This window comes from Euprymna scolopes, chromosome 22, assembly GCF_053919585.1.
Source record: "Euprymna scolopes isolate OS-2025 chromosome 22, ASM5391958v1, whole genome shotgun sequence".
NCBI classification, from domain to species: domain Eukaryota; kingdom Metazoa; phylum Mollusca; class Cephalopoda; order Sepiida; family Sepiolidae; genus Euprymna; species Euprymna scolopes.
The window spans coordinates 45666829-45689101 of NC_136503.1; the positions used below are offsets into that span (position 1 = coordinate 45666829).

General features: G+C 33.2%; 2 protein-coding genes across 2 annotated transcripts in view; one reads left to right on the forward strand and one right to left on the reverse strand.

The window, feature by feature from the left end:
* Positions 1-19493, reverse strand: part of LOC145243396 (protein pigeon-like) — a 123570-nt gene extending 104077 nt beyond the window's left edge. The window contains exons 1-4 of the mRNA XM_080106241.1: positions 18849-19493; positions 7321-7406; positions 4143-4196; positions 1976-2045 (exon numbers count right to left, since the gene is read on the reverse strand). Of these exons, the coding sequence (XP_079962367.1) occupies positions 1976-2045; positions 4143-4196; positions 7321-7406; positions 18849-18930 (292 nt within the window). The 5' untranslated portion in view covers positions 18931-19493. The remainder of the gene's footprint in view (positions 1-1975; positions 2046-4142; positions 4197-7320; positions 7407-18848) is intronic.
* LOC145243397 (uncharacterized) overlaps positions 17957-22273 on the forward strand; it is a 59450-nt gene continuing 55133 nt past the window's right edge. The window contains exon 1 of the mRNA XM_080106243.1: positions 17957-18074. The gene's annotated coding sequence lies outside the window, so the exon portion shown is untranslated. The remainder of the gene's footprint in view (positions 18075-22273) is intronic.

Genomic DNA, 22273 nt, shown 5'->3' on the forward strand with positions numbered 1-22273 from the left:
TTTCAATCAAACAACAGATATCATTAGGCAGCGACTTGACTATTCAAATGTTCAATGGATAATGGATTTTTATTTTAGGTAGGAACTCTTTAAAAGTTGGAGTTAAAAAACCTTAAAACACAGAACTTTAATTATAAGATGTAAAAGAGGGAGGGGCAATCTAAATAAAATTAAAAAATTATAATGGAGAGAGAATGATTAAGAGGAGAAAAAAGAAATAGAGAAAGAAAATAAATAGAGAAAGAAAATAGAGAAAAAAAATATAATATGGAGAAGAAAAAGAAAAGAAGAGATATAAAGGGTTATTATAAAGAAAACAAGGGCTAGAAGAGAAAAGAAAGAATGATGAAATATAGTTAAAGAGAGAAAAAGAGAGTAAGAATTAATAGGAAGGGAAGCTTAAAATGTTGAGAGGATATAGAAAAAGAAAAAGATCTGCGTGTCAACCAATTTATGAACAATTATACATTTCAGTAACGAGACACGTTATTACAACACAAACAGAAAATACAATCTTAGCGTTAGAAGTGCACATGTCAAAAGTGACAACGAATGTAACCAACCAACATATTTATCATTTCACATACGTCCACGAGTAATTTCAACGCAGTTCAAACATACGTCTACAATTAATTAAGCCCTTTATACTAAATGATATAAGTTTAAAGTTTTCGCGTTTTTATTAAATAAATATATAAAAAATAATGATAAAACAATATTAAAATTATTAATAATAATAATAATAATAGTAATAATAAAAATAATAGTAATAATAATAATAATAATAATAATAATAATAATAATAATAATAATAATAAAACAGAATAAAATTAATATTTATTATCTTTTTAATATAACATATTTAGCCATAAGAGGGGATTGAAGAAAGTAAATAGGACTAATAATTATAAAGAATAATCTACTAATATTTATGTATATAAAAAGAATACAATACATATATATATATATATATACATATATATATATATATATATATATATATATATATATATACATGCATATAATAAAGGTGTAACTCTATACTATTAAGTTGAAAGTTTAAGCTAGTTATGTATAAATATAAAGTCATATTAAATCACAAATTAACACATTCAAGACAGTATTATTATAAACATAGATACAAGTACACTTACATATAAATATATAAATATATTCAGGCAAAAGAAGTAATTAAATCAACAACATACTGAAAAGTAACAACACACAGGTAGATAGTAACAAAATTAAAAATAATAAAATACATATGTATATACCCACAGAGAACCAACATATATACATATATATATATATATAATTTTATGTATACACATACATACAAAAAAATACACAAATATATGCACACAGTCATATACTAATATACAACAACGCACACACACATATATATACGCACACATAAATATGTATAATTCACATAAACCATATGTATAAAAATACACACGAATAAGAATTATTTGACAAGAGTACAGATATATGCAAACACACATAAAAGCATATGAATGGATTGAATAAACATTATTAGGGGAGTACACAACAAAGGAGGGTATACAAAATAACATTTTATTTAGATTGCCCCTCCCTCTTTTACATCTTATAATTAAAGTACTGTGTTTTAAGGTTTTTTAACTCCAACTTTTATGTGTGTGTGTGTGTGTGTGTGTGTGATAAAAATAATGGAAATAATATTCCGACAAAATAGAGAAATAAAAAGGAACAAACCATATTATGTGTTCATCAACGTTTCGTCTTTATTTCATCCAGAGGAAGTCTCGAAATAAAGACGAAACGTTGATGAACACATAATACGGTTTGTTCCTTTTTATTTCTCCCTCTCTCTCTCTCTCTCTCTCTCTCTGTATATATATATATATATATATATATATATATATATATATATATATATATATATATATATATATATATATATATATAGCAGTTGAATACATTGAATACATACCAATAAGTGTATGATGTTGATTAATTGAACAGCTAACAACATATTCAATCTGGGTAAAGGCCCACACAATCTGAAAAATAAGTATTATTTATATACAAAAACTTTGCAGAGTTCTACAAATATGCAACAAAATTAGCAAATAATAGTGAACAAATTTTTCCATTTTCTAACTCTCCCCTACCCAACCAAAAAAAAAAATAAATAAATAAATAAATAAAGTGAAAAACTCTTTAAATGAAAATAATTATGTGTAATTTGTGCTGTATCATCAAAAAAGACTGAATAAAAAAAATTCTGTTTATCTACTAAAAAAGATTAAATTTTGTAAATAAAATTTTCTTTGTTTCAAAACAAATAAAATCACATCATGTTATCTAACTGAATAAATGAAAAGTTTTTATTTAATTTATTACATCTATTTCACCATAAAAAAAGGGATCACTGCTATTTAAATCAATAATACAACACAATCTTTTGAAATACTGTACAGACAAGCAACAACCCAAACACAAATATTTGTATACATAATTTGCATAATTATTTTTAAACAGCTTTATAATAAATTAATGTTTGGTGTTAATCATTTGTAATTTTTAAATCCTATTTTCCTAGCATTGTGGATATTAACAGTCATCAAAGTGATTTAATAAAAATTGATAAATTTCCAAAATCTTTCTTAAAATATGTTAATTAGTTTTCAAGGGAGGTAATTTAAATGAAAACTTAGTTTTCAAAATTACAATGAATTTATATTAAAAAATATATATACAAAATAGAGATTTATATTAATATTACAACATATTTATATTAAATATATATAAAATTACAATATATTTATATTAAAGATATGTAGGTTATACATTTAAAAAGGATACTTACAGCTCAATTAATAGCCACAAGATGGTGGGTAGTTTTTTTGTACTTGCACATGAAAGTGAAATGAAGCAGATTTTCAACATTATATATATAAAAAAAATCAAATTATTACTTACGAGTTTTCGATCTTTATCATAAAAAACGGTGCCATATTTCCTTGACAATACGCGACATAATAAGGGAAGTATCTCAGTTAGCAAAGCAAAATGCACCATTTTTTAAAAATCGGCAAGAGTCACACTATTTACCTCCCTTTGGAGCTCTCCAGTGTTTTTTAGCCAAACATTTTATTTTTGCTCATTTTTGTCAAAAATGTTTTCTTTAATAATTTTTTTTTTCTACCTTATCGTTTTTCATAATTTTTGGATATATTTATTATTGTAACATGATAATTAGATAAAGACTATTGGTCTGCCTTGAAATTCAAGATTAAAAATTTCAAATTTTGCTATTATAGTGTAGTTGCACCAAATGGGGTAATAATTTGAATTTTGCTATAGTATGCTCTCGTTCTGTAAACCATGACTGGACAGAGGTCTGAACTAAATACAATTGTGAATTGATTTGGACCTCTAATCACAGCTGAACGAGCACATGCTACCCCCATGAATTGAATAAAGGTTTTCGTTCAAAATTCCGTCCAAATTCCCAAGTTCGACAGAAACATTCACGAGTTCAATGAGATACATTTTAAGAAGGTCGGAGATTAGATAAAAAATTATGGAAATGACACTTAAGATGAGAACAGTAATCTGAAGAATCCAAATGATATGAATAACCCCAAAGGGTTAGGGTTAGGGTTAAAGAGAGAAAAGTATATGCCTGATGTTATTAACCGTTGTTTTAAAGTCTGAAGTCGATGTAGGTTTTCATGGTGAGTGCCAATTCTCTATAAAATTTGCATCTATTCTTACTTATTATTCTGAATATCATTTATAATAATATAATTTATAGTCAGGATTGAACCTTCAATTCCCAGAAGACTGTCATTTGAAACTGATTGCTAATCAAAGATTTTAGCCATTGCACCATAGGGTCATGTGAACTGAAACTAAATTTTTTTGGAGAGAGACCATGTGAAGGTTTCCAACATCCATAGTGGAATTGGTGCTATAAAGTAAAAGGACTCTAACATGATATCCAGAGATATCAATCCTCTGAATCACCACAGTCGCCTCCTACTCATCCAACAGATAAATTAAAACAGTTTTAAAAAGAATTCGGCAAATAAAGGAAGCTAATCATAAAATGTGGAAATTTAAGAAGCGGGAGGGAGGGGGGAGATAGTTACCTGATGATTTCGTGAATCAGGGCGGTATAATCCAATATAGGTTCTTGCTGAATCCTAAATATTAAAAATGAATCGATCAGCATTTTGTTACCAATAAAACATTTTTTAATGTTACAATATTTAAATCCATTGTAAACACAAATAAAAAAAAGAAAGATTTCCTCAAAGAAAACATTTGAAATAAACAAAAAAAAAATAATTCTAAGCAAATCATCGTCATCGTCGTCGTTAGCTATGTCTTTAGATGCGTCAATTTTTATGTCTTTTTTATGTCTAATAGATGAGGCTGCCTAGAGATACTGGCTTCTTGACTTAAAGTGCACCAAACATTAATGTTATTGTTTTTTCTCCAATAATGTTTTTCAAAAACAAAAACAACAATTTTCCTCAACAAAACAACCAAACCAGGCACTTTTCCAAAATTGCTGGATTCAGCATATTTAATACTAAATCCAGTAACCTGAAAAGAGTTGATATGCCGTAAAACAAAACAACAAAACCAAACATTGTAAATAAATATTTGAATATATAAAGAACTTGAAGCATAAAAACTTTTTTTTCCAACATTACTGGATTCAGCATTAAATAAGCTAAAAAGGGGCGTAAAACAGAACCAAATCAATTTTAACTAAAAGCAGTAGTTAAGATCTAGTTTGAAAATCTTTTGAAAACGCTTTTTAGTTCTTGAAAGGTTTTCACTGCTTCAAAAGACAATAGAAATTTCATTACCATTGTTAAGGTGTGTATTCTATCTGAGAATGATAAAATAGGAAAACATTTCAAAGGTCCAACATAGTATGAATAAAATGTTTGGCACTGGCAATAATGTGGGAAACTAGGTTCCATTAAAACTTTAGTCTGTGCATGTATTATATTAAAGATTGGTTTGCATTATACAGGTTTGAATGATAAAATTGTCGCCCTAGAAAAGACGATATGATTCCATTTCCTTTTGATGAAAACCAGTTTCACTTTTTTGTTGCAGACCACCTACTAGTTGGCCAGTTGTGTACAAATCCCAAGAGTGATAAGAGCCTTCTATCATGTCTGAAAGTGACACAATGTTCAACAAGTGAGATCGGAGATGTGCTGCTGTACAACCCATGCTCTCTACCGATCCAAGTTATGACAACAGGACCATTGCCAGCACACTCAAAATGCAAATCCGAATGGTTCAATGCTTTAGGGCACAGCTCAATGCATTGGACAACCCACGGTTATGGTCTTTGGTGTGGTTTCAAGTAAGGGCCACATCATGCCACCTCACATCTTTGAAGTTGGCTTGAAAGCCAACATCAAAGTATACCTGGATGTGCTGAAGAGTGTAGTATGGTAATCCCCTAGTGCAATCAGGTGGCCGCTCGCAGACCATGAGTGTGGCAGCAGGATTCGGTGCCAGCCTACAAGTTACAAGAGACCTAGACTTGGTTTTAGACGGAGTGCTATAACTTTGCCCTACCTTCTCCCTCGACCTGAACCCGCTGGACTACTTTGTTTGGTCATATGTCGAGAACATCCCCAACATGACCTCCTACAACACCAAAGCCAGCCTGATCGTTGCCATCTGCCGAGTGTTCACCGAGCTCCTCTGGCACTTGTGGAAAAGTTTCGGACCCGTATTGAGGCAGTGATTGGGGCTGAAGGCAGCGACATTGACTAGATGTCACCTCTACTCCATAATCAAGTTACCCGATTTTTTCAATAAAAGTTTTTTAAAAAAAGCTGTAGTGTTGTTTTCTTTAGGACGACAAATTTATCGTTTTACCCTGTATTTGTTTTACATGCTGGCATATGTTGGACAGCTTTTAGGAATTAATTTTCAAACCATTTTATCTCTGGTCAGGTTTTTATTTATCCCTGTTTCTCTCAAATTCATGTTTATAACTTACCCTATGTTTTCTTTTGGTTTCGCCTACCAACTGAGACTGCTGCATCAACTACATCTACTAATCCAAGCACTGACATCTATTCTTTCAATGTAACCAAACCAACAAAGTCTCCTATTCTGCACACATCTCCCTATACTGTCCAGATTTAATCTTCCCTTAAGCTTACAAATCTAAAATCACTTATAAGAGATTGTATCATTCTTGCGGTATTCTTCTCCATGCAACACATATCCTCAACCCTCATTGGTCAAATTTCACATCCATATGTTATCAATAGGGCTATGACAACAGCATATTATTTTCCTTGTTTTGACTCTCAGGTATATATCCATTGATATCTTATATGTTTTTATGTAGAGTGATGTGGTTCTCGCTTGATTAATTATGTCTAACTGTTCTGGATATATACTCAACAGTCAAAACAATGAAAAGAATATGCTGTTGTCGTAGTTATCACACTTCGCACACATGTACATGATGACAAGAATTCGATTTTAGAGCAATGTATTTTAAAATATGTAAAGTTGGAATTTTTACCTTAGCGACATCAGATTGCTCAGCAATTGTCATCATCTTTTTTTTTTTTTTTAATGTATGCGAAATGTGATAATGAATTTAGGGACATAAAGTGCCTTAGAATGTTATTACACTTGCAAAGATACCTGCGCTTTGCGCGAGGACTTTGTTGTACGCGAGCACCCTTGTAGTAAGTGAATGTTGTAAGAGCAACTATTTATAAATGTGTTTAAAATCTTTTAACTACCTCTTCAAGTGACACTAAATCCAACTATGAACTTTAAAGCAAATGGTTTATACTAAAGTTGACACTTATATTGTTAAGCATAAAAATGGAAACAATTAATTACAAAGAATCACAATGGTTAACATTTGTTTAATTGGTTGAGGGGATAGGGGTGAAGGAGGGTGATCTGATTCAATTTCACAAAGTTGGCCGGCGCCATGGTGACAAACCTCAACTGGGGGAGTTTATGAAGAGCCGCACTAAATATGACCTTGACCTTGAAAAATGGTGTGTACCATACCTAGGTCGGAGACCATCATCATGTCAGTTTTGGTCATGATTGATCCAGTGATGTGGGCTGTAGAAGAGTTGTACACACAGAAACGCACACACATGAACTCTACTACTTTATATGGATTAATAAGAAAAAGGAGGGAGAGGAGAAGGGAGCGAGGAAGTGGAGGAGGATACTAATGTTCAAAAAAAGAAAACCCGATTAAAAATAAAAATGGAAAGCGAAAAAAAAAACAAAAAAACAGTCACTTACATCTTGAATTTGCTTTTCATCCCATGTGAATAAAATGCTTCCATCTTTTTCCTGGTTAATCAACCGCAAATTAAGTGGAACATCATCTAAAAATAAATGAGAAAAAGTTCTCATAATTTAGAATTTTTTTTTTTGTTTTGGTTTTAATAAAAATCGCTCCGGACAAGGTGTAAAGCCACATAGCGTAATGAACTAACAAGAATGAAAAGTGATTATCACAAAGAAAAGAGATGCCTATTAGCCTCAATCTTCAAAGACCAAGGCTGTAAGAATGGAGGAAAACAGACAGTAGGAACAGAGTTCCACAAGCTTGCAGTTTGTGGAAAGAAGCTACTGGAATAGGAAGCCATATTACAATGAGGCATCAGAACAGCAAATTGATGGAGACCACTAGACCAACAAGTTAAACGAGCTGAAACAAAGGATGCAGAGAATAGATCCGACAGTTATGGAAAAAACACATGTCATAATAGTATTTGTAGAAAAGACTGAGACTAGCAACATCACATCTGTGAGAGAGAGGTTGTAGGGAAGAATTACAGATAGGTTTCTGAAATTTATAAAGAATTTTCAAATGGAAAACAGACCCACCAGCCCAAATATGGCAACAGTACTCCATACAAGGTTTGATAGTAGATTTGTAGAGATAGAGAATAGTTTTAGGCGTGAGAAAGTATTCAGATCGATAGAGAGAACCAATTTTATGAGAAGCAGAAAGAGCAATGGATTTAATGGACTCCAAGAAAGATTTGATGAAAAAGAAAAACCAAGAAATTTCAGGATCGATTTCTCTTCAAGAGGAAAGCTATCCACGAGAATCTCAGAAAGAAAAGGAATACGCCTACAATTGAGAGAATTACAATCAAATAAATCCCATGTAAATTCTATGATGCATATAAAATTGAAAAAAAAAATGACATACTATATATATATATATATATATAGTGCAAAATTTTGTTAAAAATTCAAAGACTCACATTTTCTTTTTTATAACCTTCGTTTATTTTCTGGATTTTTCCATTACAGCTGTTTCATTGATGAGTTGGCAGCTGTAATGGAAAAATCCAGGAAATTTTGCACTATATATGCTCTGCCCCTATTAAATAGACACATTGAGCTTAACTCAAAATTAACGGTGACTGGTTTTAAAATAACAATCTAGACCTGTTAAACGAAAATGGTATACGTTGAAAGTAACGACATTTCAAAAACAAATTTAAAAAAAGAAAAAATTATATATATATATATATATATCAATTCAGCTCCATAGTTGTACAAGGTGTTTGGAAAATTGGTAACATAACTTCAGCATTATGTTCTATATGAAAAAAACGTTTCCATAAATTTATTGTACACATGGAATTCTGAAATGAAAAATCAGATAGAAAAATATAGCTGTCATCTTCATATGCAAGTTGAGAAAAAGTCTAGCTAAGGAAGAATGATAACTTAAGTTCATATGCTGCCCAGTTTGCTGCAAAGAAATAGGCTCCCAAGCTACAAAACTTTTAACCTCTGCCAGTATCTTATATATATAAAGCCACCATTCGCTCATGCATAGAGTACTGTTGCTACATGTGAGTTGGTGTATCAATCACTAGCGTCTCTCTTGGGCGGGATGCAAAAGAGATTTTATATCCTAATAGCTCCTGCATTGGCTGGCAAGCTCCAGACTTTTTTGCATCACCGCAGTGTTGCATTCCCATGCTTGTTTTGCAAATACTTACTGCTCTTGTATCGACCTTCATTGAAAATATGTGTGACCCATCTAACTAGCAGCAAAATCCTACCCCTTCTATACAGATGTCGCTAGATGTTAGATTTTTTACTCTGATAACTTCTTTCCTCAGACTGCTTGCCTTTGAAATTCCATTCCAGCTCACCATTTCCCCAACAGTACCAACATGCAGAAATTTAAATGTAATGTGAACAAAGTTACAGCTACCCATCTCTTCACTCAGCCCTCTTAAAATTTGAGCTCTATCACAGAAACTCCTTACATTAGGGACAATATACCTTGTTTAAAGTTAATAAAAGTAAAAAACAAAAATGTTTTAGCTGTGAATGTTTATGAACTTGAATTATCATTCTTAACTAGTTACTTTTTCAACTCGTTTATAAAGAATGCGACTATATTTTCTGGGCGTGCCTTCATTCACATGTATCATAAAACTCACAACTTACTCTTTTTAATATTTTATTTATTTATTCATTGAAACACAGTTTAAGTAAAAAGAGTTATTTTGAATTAATGTTGAAACCCATTTTACTCGAAATAATTTAGGTGACTAAAGTAGGAATTTTCCTCAATTAAAACTAAATTCACTCCAGAATGGTTATTTATTTACTTATTTATCATTACTATTTTTTTTTCTTTTTTACGTAGTGCATTGCAACTCTTGATTACTAAATTAACGAACAGAGAACGCAAGGGAGATAACTCTTATTTTTATTGTTACTCTTTTTTTCTTTTCTTTTTTTTTCCTGAAAATAAACTCACTAGACCAACACTCTCTTCCTGTTGAAACACTAAGCAGTACATGTTTCCATCCATTTTTTTACTTTAGGGTGACAACTTTTCATATTAAGGAAGACTACTTTTCGAAACTGAAAAATATGCATCAATCAATAACCATTTTCTTTTCTTTTTTTAAATCTCTAATCCTAAGTTTCAATGGCAAAGTCACAAAACCACACATTTTTTTAGGCAATTGGGGTTGATGGTAAAATAATTGTTTAACTGATGTGTATTTTTCATGCAATATTATTTTATTGTAATAGCTACTCTTCTTCTTTCTCTTCTGTTTCTGTTTTTTTTTTTTTTTTTTTACATAAAAACTGAGTACTTCCACTTTTTTTGCATTAGAAAAATTATTAGTTAATTCTTATTTTAATCACATATATTATTTCGAATGAAATGGGTTTCGGTATTTTAAAATAAGCGGATTGATTTGACAAGTTGGTAAAAAAACAAGTAAAAAGTAATTAAGTAAAAAAAAAAAAAAAATTTCCTGTTATGTATCTACTTAATGACGACACAGTTTTAGTATGCAGTTTTTGTTTGTGAAATTATATATGTATTACAATGAGGTAATAAAACAGCAAATTGATGGAGACCACTAGACCAATGAGTGAAACAAACTGGAACGAAAGAAGCAGAGAATAGATCAGGCAATTCTGAAGAACATATGCCATAAGAATATTTATAGAAAAGACTGAGAGTAGCAACATCACGTCTGTGAGAGCGAGGTTTACAGAGAGGAAAATTATGAAAAATCTGCCTTCTTATCGATAGACTTCTACATTTTTCCAATCAAGTCAGCATTCCACATGCACAATAAAACATGTTTTTTTTCTTTTCTTTGCTTTTTTTTTCTCTTTCTTTTTTTGGGGGAAGGGGCTTATTTTTGTTTTGCTTTTATTTATTTATTTATTTTTTTTGCTTGGATGAAATGCTAAAACCAAATTGTCCTTTTTTTATTTTAAGGTGACAAAGTATCATATCTCAACTTATTTTCGGATTTGGTTTTATCAATAATTGATTTTTTTTTTTTTTATCTTAAGAAACTACAAAAACTAGGTAGGGGAGAAAATAGTGTTTCATGTAGGGTCCAAAATCGATACAATTGGTGCCCCGTATGAAAACAACCATTTAGAGTGAAAGATCAGTTTTGCATATAAATTTAGTGTAAAATAATCCACCATTAACCAATCTTTTTTACCACTTCTGAGTCTAAGTCTGAGTGGCAATAATTTTTTTTCTCCATTTCCATTTCAAAACAACTTAAAAACATCATTGTTTCTTCCAATGCAAAACTTTTCCTTCAACCAATCAATAAAAATGTTTTTACAATACGCAAGTTATCTACCTTGATATGACAATTTGCCACCCTAAAGTAAAAAAATCGGTGCCTCTACACTATTAGGACGAAATTTCAGAAATCCTAAAACTGAATTTCACATAAAAACAATGGTATCTACATATTCCTCATATTTTTAAGATAATTTTATCCAAAAATTACAAAAATCGATGAGGTAGAAAATTATTTATTAAACAAAATAAAAAATAGAATTTGATGAAAATGATCATAAAACACAAAAGTGAAGTAAATTACCATTTCGATTTAAACAAGATGGCCGAAATTTTTCACTTGCTAACACGATTAAAGTTGTTTTCTTTAATAATTCAATAATATTCAGGTAATTTCGACTGCATAATTTGGAAGCTACCATTGTAATTTATTAGAATCTAAGAATTGACAAAAAAATCAGTAGAAACCGTTGTTTTTTATCTAAAAACTCCATATATCGACTACAAAATTTTGTTCTGGTAGTGTAGAAGAGCCAAAACAAATGTGTTATCTGTTTCACTATATATAATTTGCGTGACTGAAATAAGAATTAATCTGAGGGAGGAGGGTATAAAAAGAAGATTAAAATGAAAGTCAGGGATTTTTCACCACAACTGGTAAAAGAAAGATGAAAAAATCTATCTACCTATAAAGTTGAGGCTTTTTTTTCTCGCTCTGACATTGATATTAAAAGCCTACTTTAGATGAAAAAATATTATAAAAACAATTAACACTTATCCTAGATAAGCCAAGATAAGTGTTGACTCAAATAGTTAAAAAAAAAAAAAAAAAAGTGACACATTTTCAAACAGCTTAATAGCGTGGAGGAGGGAGCAATAAAAAAAGTCCAATATAACATCATTATTGATAATAAATATTGTTCTGTTTACCGTTTAGTTTTATTTTCACTATTTATAAAAGTGAGAATGTGTGTGTGTGTGTGTGTGTGTGTGTGTGTGTGTGTGTGTGTGTAAGGACACTTCTCAACCTATATACTCAACAAATTTTTGAACTACAGACTTGAAGTTTGGTATACAGGGTATTCAAACATGTAGAAAACTTTTTTATCGGTTTTCATTCGGAAAAAAAGGGCTGCTAAGTGACGAAAATTGTAAAATTGGTACTGGGGGGGTGGGGGTCATCAGATTTTTATCTGTTTGTCAACTGTTTCACGACTGTGCATGCATGGTCGTGAAACATGACAGATTCCTTATGTTAGGAATAAGTAGGTTTGAAAACACTTTTTAACGATAATGGCAAGCTGGTCTAAAGATCATCGTACTTGAATCACTGTCTTTAGGTTTTGGTTTTAGTCTCAGCTTGAGTATTTTTTTTTTTTCTTGTTACTTACAAGAAGTGAACTGTTTAGAAAAAAAAAAAAAAGAAAACATACTCGCATGCACATGCCTCATACGGCACAATCACGTTGACACACTGGTTCTTGCCAGATCACCGAAGTTAAGCAACGTTGAGCCTGGCCAGTACCAGATGGGTGACCATTTAGGAAGGCTAGGCGCTGTATGTACCTTCTAGGAAGGTTGGGCATGGGGCCAGCACCCTCATCCTGTAAAAAAGAACTCCTCGCTACAAAAACATCTACAAAAAGTTATAGATGGCCTATGTCCCTCCAGGAGCTCAAGGGCTATGGATAGATGCATATGCCTCAATTTCTTTGGGGGTTTTTTGTTGTTGTTTTTTTACACTTTTTAAAAGGAATTTAACGTTACATTTAATATCCACAGTATTTCTGTTTATAATAACTGAAAAATCTGCATTAATTGAAATATTTTTTTGTATTTTACAACCGGGCACTTCACTAAAACGAAAATGAGGTATTTATTAGAATTGTTAACAAAACAAAAAAGGGTGAAAAAATAAATATACAACAAATAAATGTTACCAAAGGCCAGATAGGCCACTCTTCTACCCACATGGATAATTATTTTGTGTTTTAACGTTATGAAATACTTTACTTACAAACAAATGTAGTGTAAAGTAGGTTGAGTTGTAACGAAAAAAAAAAAAAATAGCACTTTCCTTATAACCAATTTAGGGCTTCGATAATCGCTCAAAAATCGAAAATTAAACAAAATCTTTGTAGAAACCCATCCAATAAATGTCACTAATCATGCGAAAATGGAACATTCTACCAGTATTTTGTTTAGTGTTTAATTTTTGATTCTTGAGCGATTATCAAGGCTCCAAACTAACACCATTTTTTAAACTCAACAGACTTTATGCTACTTTTGTTTTTAAGTAAATAATCACTTTAAAATAAGTTAAAGTGCAAACAAGTTATTCAGGTATGTAGATGAATAACTTGACTTTGGTAACATGTATTTGTTGTTGTTTTTTTTCACGCCTTTTATTGTTTTTTTTTACTATTTTCTTCGCTCCAAACAAGGCACAGTGCCACTTAGACATACTATTTGGGACTAAATCCACAGGGACACTATGTAGAGAGTTAAGCAATGAAATGTTTGTTTACATTACACTTGAACTTTTGCATGTTAGTAGAGTCAGGGAGGCAGGAACCCGAGAGGGAATTCCAAAGTCTAGCAGTTCGAGGGAACAAACTATTAGAGTAGACGGCTTTCAAGCATCTAGGGATCTCTATTGTGTAGGGGTGGGATTTTGCTGCTTGTCAGATTAGTCGAGGCATTTAAGCCAAGGGGGTACAAGTACTTTGAGTTCGTTGGAGCACATTCCATTAAAATACTTTTAAAACAGGCACATTTCAGCGATGGGAGCAAAGGTTGGGGTTTGATTGATAATACAGGACCTATTGGATTAGTCTCTTTTTTTTGGACCCTATCTAAAAGGGAGAGACTAGTGGTAGATGCACCAGCCCAAATGCAGTAACAATACTACATGCAGATATAGGATTTCTCAAGTGTGAGTAGTTTTCTAGCATGGTAGAGAGAGCCCACCTTCTTTACAATAATCCTGACAATGTCCTTAATGTATTTGTTTAAATTCATGTTGTCTGTGAATGTTAAGTTAGGGAGTTTGAGCAAAGAATTTTCAGGTAGCATATTATTATTCATGGCAATCAGTGACTGAGAAGGTTTCTTGTAATTGTTAAAGAAAAGAAGCTTTGAATTGGTCAGCATTGAATTTTAACATTCCCCTACTGCACTATAGACTAGAAGTCTTCTTGTAAGGTTTCAGCCATTTCCTTAGATATGTGTTCATTCGTTTTTCCCCTCATGTCTGTTATAGAGTGTGGTATCATCAGAAGATATGCCGGGTTTGTATTACTGTACACATAGATTCGAAAAAGTTGTCAAAAAACAAATATAGAACAAATAAATGTTATCAAAGGCAAGATAAGTTACTTTTCTACCTAACTGGATATATTTTTTGTGTTTTTATTCAGTGTAACATGTTTATTCAGCTCGAAAAACATGCAATGTTTACCGATGTATTGGAAAATTCAAAATGGCAGCCGACTGTCTCTCGGAGAGGGTACGTTTGGGAAAAGGTATTATAAATAATAAACTAGACAAAATACTGTTAGAAATTCGCTCAATATATGTTACCGTGACATAAGTTGACATGTATTCGGTTGTTCAACTTTTTCGAATCTATGTGTACAGTAATACAAACCCGATATGCCCATCTCAGAGACAATGTTATTAGGTAGGAATATGAGGAATCATAAAGGCCAAAGGATCGACTGCTGTGGCATTTATATCATGTTGTTTTGGTGTAGAAGCACAGAGGACAACCTGGGTTTTTCTTTTGTGTAGAAAGGATCCAATTGTGTTAATTATTCGTCCAGAAATACCATATGATTTAATTTTCAGGAGAAGACTTTAAACCAGATCCTGTCAAGGGCCTTAGATATATCTAGGGTTACTACCCTTGCCTCCCCTGCCTTATGTAGTATGTGGTATATATGTTTAGAGATTGCAGCGAGAATATCTGCAGTAGAACGGGCTTGCTTAAATCCATACTGCCAGTTAGAAAGAAGTTTATTGTCTATGAAGTAGTGGACTAGTGCTTGATTGATTAAGGATTCAAAGATTTTGGTGAAAAGAGGAAGGAGGCTAATGGGACGATAATTGAGTGGGTCAGTTCTTTCACCAGAATTCTTGTAAACTAGTACCACAGAAGCAATTTTTCAGCAGTTAAGAAAGCAAAATTCGGTGAAGCATTTGTTGAAAAATTTAGAGTGAACTGAGGCAACCATCAGGGCATTATTTTAATAGTATAGCAGGGAAGACATCAGGGTCACACGCTTTCAAGGTGTCAAGGTTGTTTATGATATCATAAACATGAGAAAGGGGTGATTTTCAGATCATCGAGTGTCTTCTATCCACAAAGGGAGGTTTGGGAGGGAATAGTTTGTTGGGTCTGAAGTGGAGTTGGAGGCAAACCACCAGGCAAGCAGGTCAGCTTTATTGGTTGCCATGCAAACAACCTTATAGTTGTTAGATAGTGGGGGAATTGTTGATTACCCATTATTTACTACGCTGTTATAAATTTTCCAGAAATTGCAAGTGCCTAATTCTGTGACTAAATGCGTTTTCTGGTGATTTTGATATGCTTTCACTTGACTAGAGCTATTTCACTCTTACAATTATGCTTGCTTCTAAAAACTTTTGTCTATTTGTATGGGACTTATGTTGCGTAACCATGTTAACACACTGGTTCCCGCTGGATCACCAAAGTTAAGCAACGTTGAACCTGGTCAGTATTAAATGGGTGACCATTTGTCACTTCCAGGTGCTGTATGTGTTCTCCGCTTATCTTGGCATTGTTTCCAGTCGTCCTGGATTTCTCCTTGCCACTGGATCAAAACAGTGCTGATTCAGGAGAGGTGTGGTTAAGGATTGCGCAACCCTTGCCTCACAATTACACACACAGCTGTCCCTACAGGGGGTATCCTTTGTCTTTCGAGATTAAACAGAGGCATCGATGTTGGATAAATCTGTGGTATACATGCTATCTTTGAGCGATGGCAGTTGCACATGTAGAAATGAATCGTTGGGGAGAGTGGCGTTTGCTATAAAGCTTCCATGTGCTTCAACTGCTGTTTTGAACCATTCAGAAGCCTCATTTGCATGCTATTCTGCAGGAGAAGAAAAGATACTATTCCATGAGGCATCTCTGATGTGATCCTTGATGGCTTCCCAGTCAGCCCACTTGAAGTGTCGTTGTTTTGAGCAATGGTATTTCTACTTGAAGTTGAGTTTAGGGTGATGTCTTCTAATATCACAACGCGATCAGCATTCCCGAGTGGGCTATAGGTATTTGTTACACAATCCATGGGAACTGTGGTCAGAAATAGGTCTAGAAGTGAAGCTTGGAAACAGGTCGGGAACATTACTGTCTGTGTCAGGGAATTGGATATAGAAAAGCTATGTGTGATGCTACCAGCTGCGTCTATATAACTAGAGAAACCAAGCCAATTACTGCGGTGGACACTAAAGATACCAATTACATGTACTTGGGTGATAATACCTCGATAAGTGCTGTATCTATACTGTCAGAAAGTTATAACAGAGAAAAATGGCGGTCGTGTTATAGCCATTTGGATCCTCGATAATCACTCAAAAATCGAAAATTAAACAAATACTGATAGTAATTCATCCAATGAATGTCACAATCGTGCGAAAATGTAATTTTTTTACCAGCATTTTGCTTATTTTTCGATTTTTGAGCGATTATCGAGTGTAGGTAGCTATAATAAAACCGCCATTTTTGCGCCCTAACCCAACAGACTTGACACTACTTTCGTTTTATTAAAGTAAATAAACGTTTTAAAATAAGCTTTTAAAAAATTAAATCGATAGGAGAGTAACTTATTTTGCCTTTGGTAACATTTATTTGTTGTAATCTTTTTTTGTTTGTTTGTTATTGTAAAAGATGCCCACAGTTCTAAAATAATTGCTTGTTTATTTTACTTCTTTTTCTTTTATTTCCGCTATTTTTTTTTTTTTTTTTTTTCGGAGTGTTTACACATAATTGCCTAAAAAGTAGAATATCATTTTTATTTTTATTATTTAGCTGAGTATGTTAAACAAAAAAAAAAATAAAGAAGTTTGAGTAAAATCTGTCACTTCAACAAAAACGAATCAGATATTTAAACCTGTGGAGTTTTTAGAAAGCGTTTTTATTTATTTCATTAGTTTGTTTTTCCTTCTTTATTAAAACAAAGTTCAAGATATTTCTAATTGTTGAGCAATTGATTAAATCTAAACGAACCACTCATAAACCCAAACAAAGCAATAAAAGTAACAGTTGAATGAAATCCAGGTGTGTTAACGCGAATCCTTTTTTTTTTTTTTTCCATACGGGCGTTACTTTCCATTTTATCCTACGCAATAAACTTTTCCTTTTGTCATTATCATCCGCATTTTGTCACAATGATTTTGAGCTCAAATTAAAATTTAATATTATTTCTTCAAATTATTCAAAATAGGGCTACCACACCATATTCTTTTCCTTGTTTTGATTCTCACGTATATATCCGTTGATATTTTATATGTTTTTATGTAGAGTGATGTTGTTTATTGATTAATTGTGTCTAACTGTGTCGTGTCGGATATATACTAAACAACGAAAAGAATATGTTGTTGTCACATCCCTATTCATAAATAACTAGCGGGACCTGTGGAAATTCCATAGCGACATCTTTCATATGTAAGTGCTGGGCACTCCGTGGACGTTTATTGTAAACTGTTAAATGTGTAAAATTTTTCATCTAAGTAATCTCGTTAATGTAGTGTCAGAATATGTCTGGTTATTACAGTTTATCTCCAATATCCTTATAGGAATCTGTGACATATACCCATTGCATGGACCCCCGGCGCGAACGGAAACCCCACGATATCATTGTATCATCTTTAGACAGATTGGATACTACCCTTGGATCCTAGCCAGAAGACCAAGAAGGTATATCTTACTTTCATGTACGGATCAAAAGCGACATTTTAAAAAAAATATATTTTTTATTTTATTTTATTTTTTTTTAATTTATTTATTTATTATTATTATTATTATTATTATTATTATTATTATTATTATTATTATTATTATTATTATTATTATTTCTTCTTCTTTTTTTACATTGAATCTTCGGTGATCGGGAGATCCTATTTATTAAAAAGGAGGATAGAAAGTGATATCATACTACAAACATTAAATTAGCATATCTATATATTAATTTAATGTTTGTAGTATGTTATCAGCTTCTATCCCTCTTTTTAATAAACAGGATCTCCCGATTGAATAATTTATAAGCTAGAAACCACGACACATGTACACACGTTACTACGGTATTATCATATAGATTAAACTTTAATAATATTATTATTTTTAAGTTACTTATGCAGAATACAAAGCGTCCTGAAATAATAAAGTTAATATTTGGAAATCCATTCTTAATATGTGGATGGAAACGCGTTTTGTAACTATTCTGTATTTTCACCTAGCAATTTAATAAACAACTTGAATTCAACTCGAAAACCCTATAAAACGCGTTTTGTAACTATTCTGTATTTTCACCTAGCAATTTAATAAACAACTTGACTTCAACTCGAAAACCCTATTTAAAAACTAACAAGATCCGTATTATTCTACACAAGGACCTTTTTTCTTTTCTTTTTTTTTATATTTTTTATTTTATTTTATTTTTTTAAATATCGAACCCCACAAAACATAACTTACCTATTTTATTTGACTTGCGTCGAGAGAGAATGTAATTTTTTATATCTTGCCCGATGTCAGCAATTATTTTTAATTCCAACATGTTTTTGAAAACAACCTGGAAAGAGAAGCAACGTTTTTCTTTCACAAACAGCAAATATAAAAATATATTCCTTCGTTTTTTATTCCTCCTTCTCAAGTCTGGGTTGCCATGACTCAGTCAGGTTAACACCAACGGACAATTAATGTCGGTCTAATTCGGTGACTGCTGGCAACCTGTTTGTTGTAACTCACATGTCTATAATTACGTTTGATATTATTACCTCGGGGGAAAAACCTCCTTGATAATACGTATCAAGGTGCATTACGACCAGGTGATTTAAACGAAGACTTAGTAAGCAGTGCGCTTTGTTATCGTTCGCCATTAGAAGATTGCGTTGTCCTAAATGTTGAAGAAGTGGGGGGGGGGTATAATATTTATCTGTTGCTAATTAAGGGCAAATACACCACAAAGATAAATTTAGGAGTAAAACTCTTTAAAATGTTAATGTCAGCAATAAAACCGGTCCAGACTCTTCGGCAGTGCTTCATGTATTTTGGGACACCAAACATTGACTCTGACTTTTTACTAATATTACCCCAGAAACACCCGAGTCATCTCCCTTGGATTTAATTCCCAGTTATCTCCCTTGATTTAATTCTAAGCAACATTAGTAGATATGCTATCCTGTCCAGAAGTTAAGAAAACTCAATCCACCCACGTATGAAATTTAAGCAGAGAGTTTCTTGTTTATCTTTCCTTTCGTCTAGCTACTCCTATGAGCATGTCTTTGCAAAATCTACCAGGCTTTATCTTTAGCTTATGTCTTCTGATAGCAGTTGCAGAGACTTTCAGATGCTCATCACACAAAGTAACATTTATGTAACGTATGTAAATAAGGTTCAAACAGAGTAGTTTCCCTTGAACTATGAAACCAACTAACATCCGGGTTTCGCCACACATGTGTGGACGCCATGGCAATTGTAAATAGTGACTAATAAAACAAGTTCTCATTTACTGTGCTCGTGTGAGTTTATTGCAAACTGGCGACGAGGATGAGATACAAAGAACGAATTATGGCTACCTTCGGTCGGTTGGAATCGTTTGATAGTGAACAATGGGATCAATATATCAAGTGTCTGGAAAACTTTTTCGAAGCAAACGATATACCTGAGGATACGGCTCACATGAACAAAAGGCAAGCTATTCTTTTATTGGTTTGTGGGAGTAAGGTGTACAAATAAATATCAAGTTTATTAGCTCCAGGAAAACCGAAAGATAAAGAATTTGATGAACATGTAGCAGTTAACAAACTATTTACTATAAACGGATCAATGCCCGGTGCCAAAGTGATTTGGTCACACTGACCAATCGGTTGGCAGGGCGCATTGATTTGAGGATTATTTTTAGCCCTTTGGGATCTCAGCTGCAATCGCCAGAGAGACACCAGCAAGCGACCTATATAGACCTCTTTCACTCACCTCTCCCACTGCTACTTGTTGACGACTGCAGTCTGATGGCAGACGACACCTTCAAACAGACATTTACACTTTCTTTCTTTCTCTCCAGTCTGAGAAACAATCTCGCCTTTTTTTAAATAAACCCTTTATTATTGTTTTGTTAAAAGCAATGTCGGTTGGCCTTGTGTTTATTTAAGTAATTATTAGGAGAGAAATGCACAACATTTCCCTCCTATAAAATGGTGACCCGAAATGAACAGAGACCTTTTGATTACAAAGCGGCATTTTTTTTTTTTTTTTTAACAAAATATAAAAAAAACAAGGGACCAAATCACAAAGGCAGAAAGACTGGAAGAGATTTTTTTTTTTCACAAAAAGAACTTCGACGAAAACAACAAGAAAGTTATTCATTTTCCTTTTGTCACCATCGCCGATACAAACAGCGACAGCGCATTCAAAATCGAAGAAGAAAACAATAACAAAAAACTTTGAAACGGGTTTCCCGTCTCCCTCTTCTAAAAAACAAAAAACTAACAAAAAAAGAAGAAAAAAACTGAAGAACTTCGTTCCAAAAATATTTATTTATTTATTTTTTAACGGCCAACTACACTGTAAGTACAGTATTCACTTCATTTTTCACACACACACACACACACACACACACACACACACACACACACACACACACACACACACACACACACACAATTCTTAAATCTTTCCTTTCCCAATCCATACTATTGCTATTATTTATTTTTATCTTACTTGTAATTCTTCTGACTTATTTTCCTTCGTTTTTCTATCTCTCATTCATGTCTCTTTGAAAAAGTTTTTTTTTCACTTTTCGACTTTCGATTTTTTGGTCTGTTCATTTTACTTATTAATCTAATGTCTACCACCTTGCCTGCTTATGCAGGTGACATCTGAGGCTGGTTCGCTCAGCGTGAGTCGTATTTTTCAGCAAACGATGTTGCCGATATTATTTAGTGCATTCCCTGCATCGTTGACAGCAGTGGTCAAAGATTTGATCACTGACACCCCTCCTAACTCCACATATGACTCGATAAAACGGGAGGTCCTGATCCAGACGTCAGTGTCAGTGGAAAAACGCTTCTAAACGTTAGTCCACGATGAGCTCTTCAGAGATCGTTTGCCTAGTGAGCTACTCCGGCGAATGAGACGTCCCCGCTGACAGTGTCCTTATAAAACAGTTTTCTTTTCGAGGCTGCCGACACAGGTGAAAACCAATTTAGCTCCTATGTTGGAAAAAAACACTATCAACGTTGTAGCGGCATCGGCAGATAAAGTTATGGACTTTACCAAGGGTCCTATGACCACAGCTATCCTCCAGACTTTGGCTGAAGTCTCTATGCTCTCACCCAAAGTTAGGGACACAAGTCAAGAAGCCACTTCCTTGGCTATACTTGACGCTCTCGAGCGGCTTACCAGAGAGGTGAGGGAGCTGAGTGGCCAAATCACAATCACTCAGACGCCACTACAAGAGCTGTTCGCCATCCCCACATCACCGCTGTCACTCTAGCAAGCCAGGACTATGCTTTTATCATAATCGTTTTGGCAAGGACGCACGGTGCTGTACAATGCCCTGTTCGTATTTGAACCAAGGAAACGATTGTCTGGAGAACTGAGCACGGCACATTCTCCACAGACCTTCCAAAACTGTGCCTATTTTATCACTGACTCCTTATCCCAAGCATGTTGCTTGGTTGATACAGGAGCAGCTTGCAGCATTTTGGCCACTGAAACTCCTCACCGAGAAGCCGCCAATTTCACCCATCACACTGCAAGCGGTAAATCACTTGTCTATTCCCACGTATGGTCAAATTTCTCATTCCCTCGACTTAGAATTAAATAGAGACTTTACGGGGGATTTTACGATAGCTGATTTGCCCTATCCCATTATAGGCGCAGACTTTCTAGTTGACATA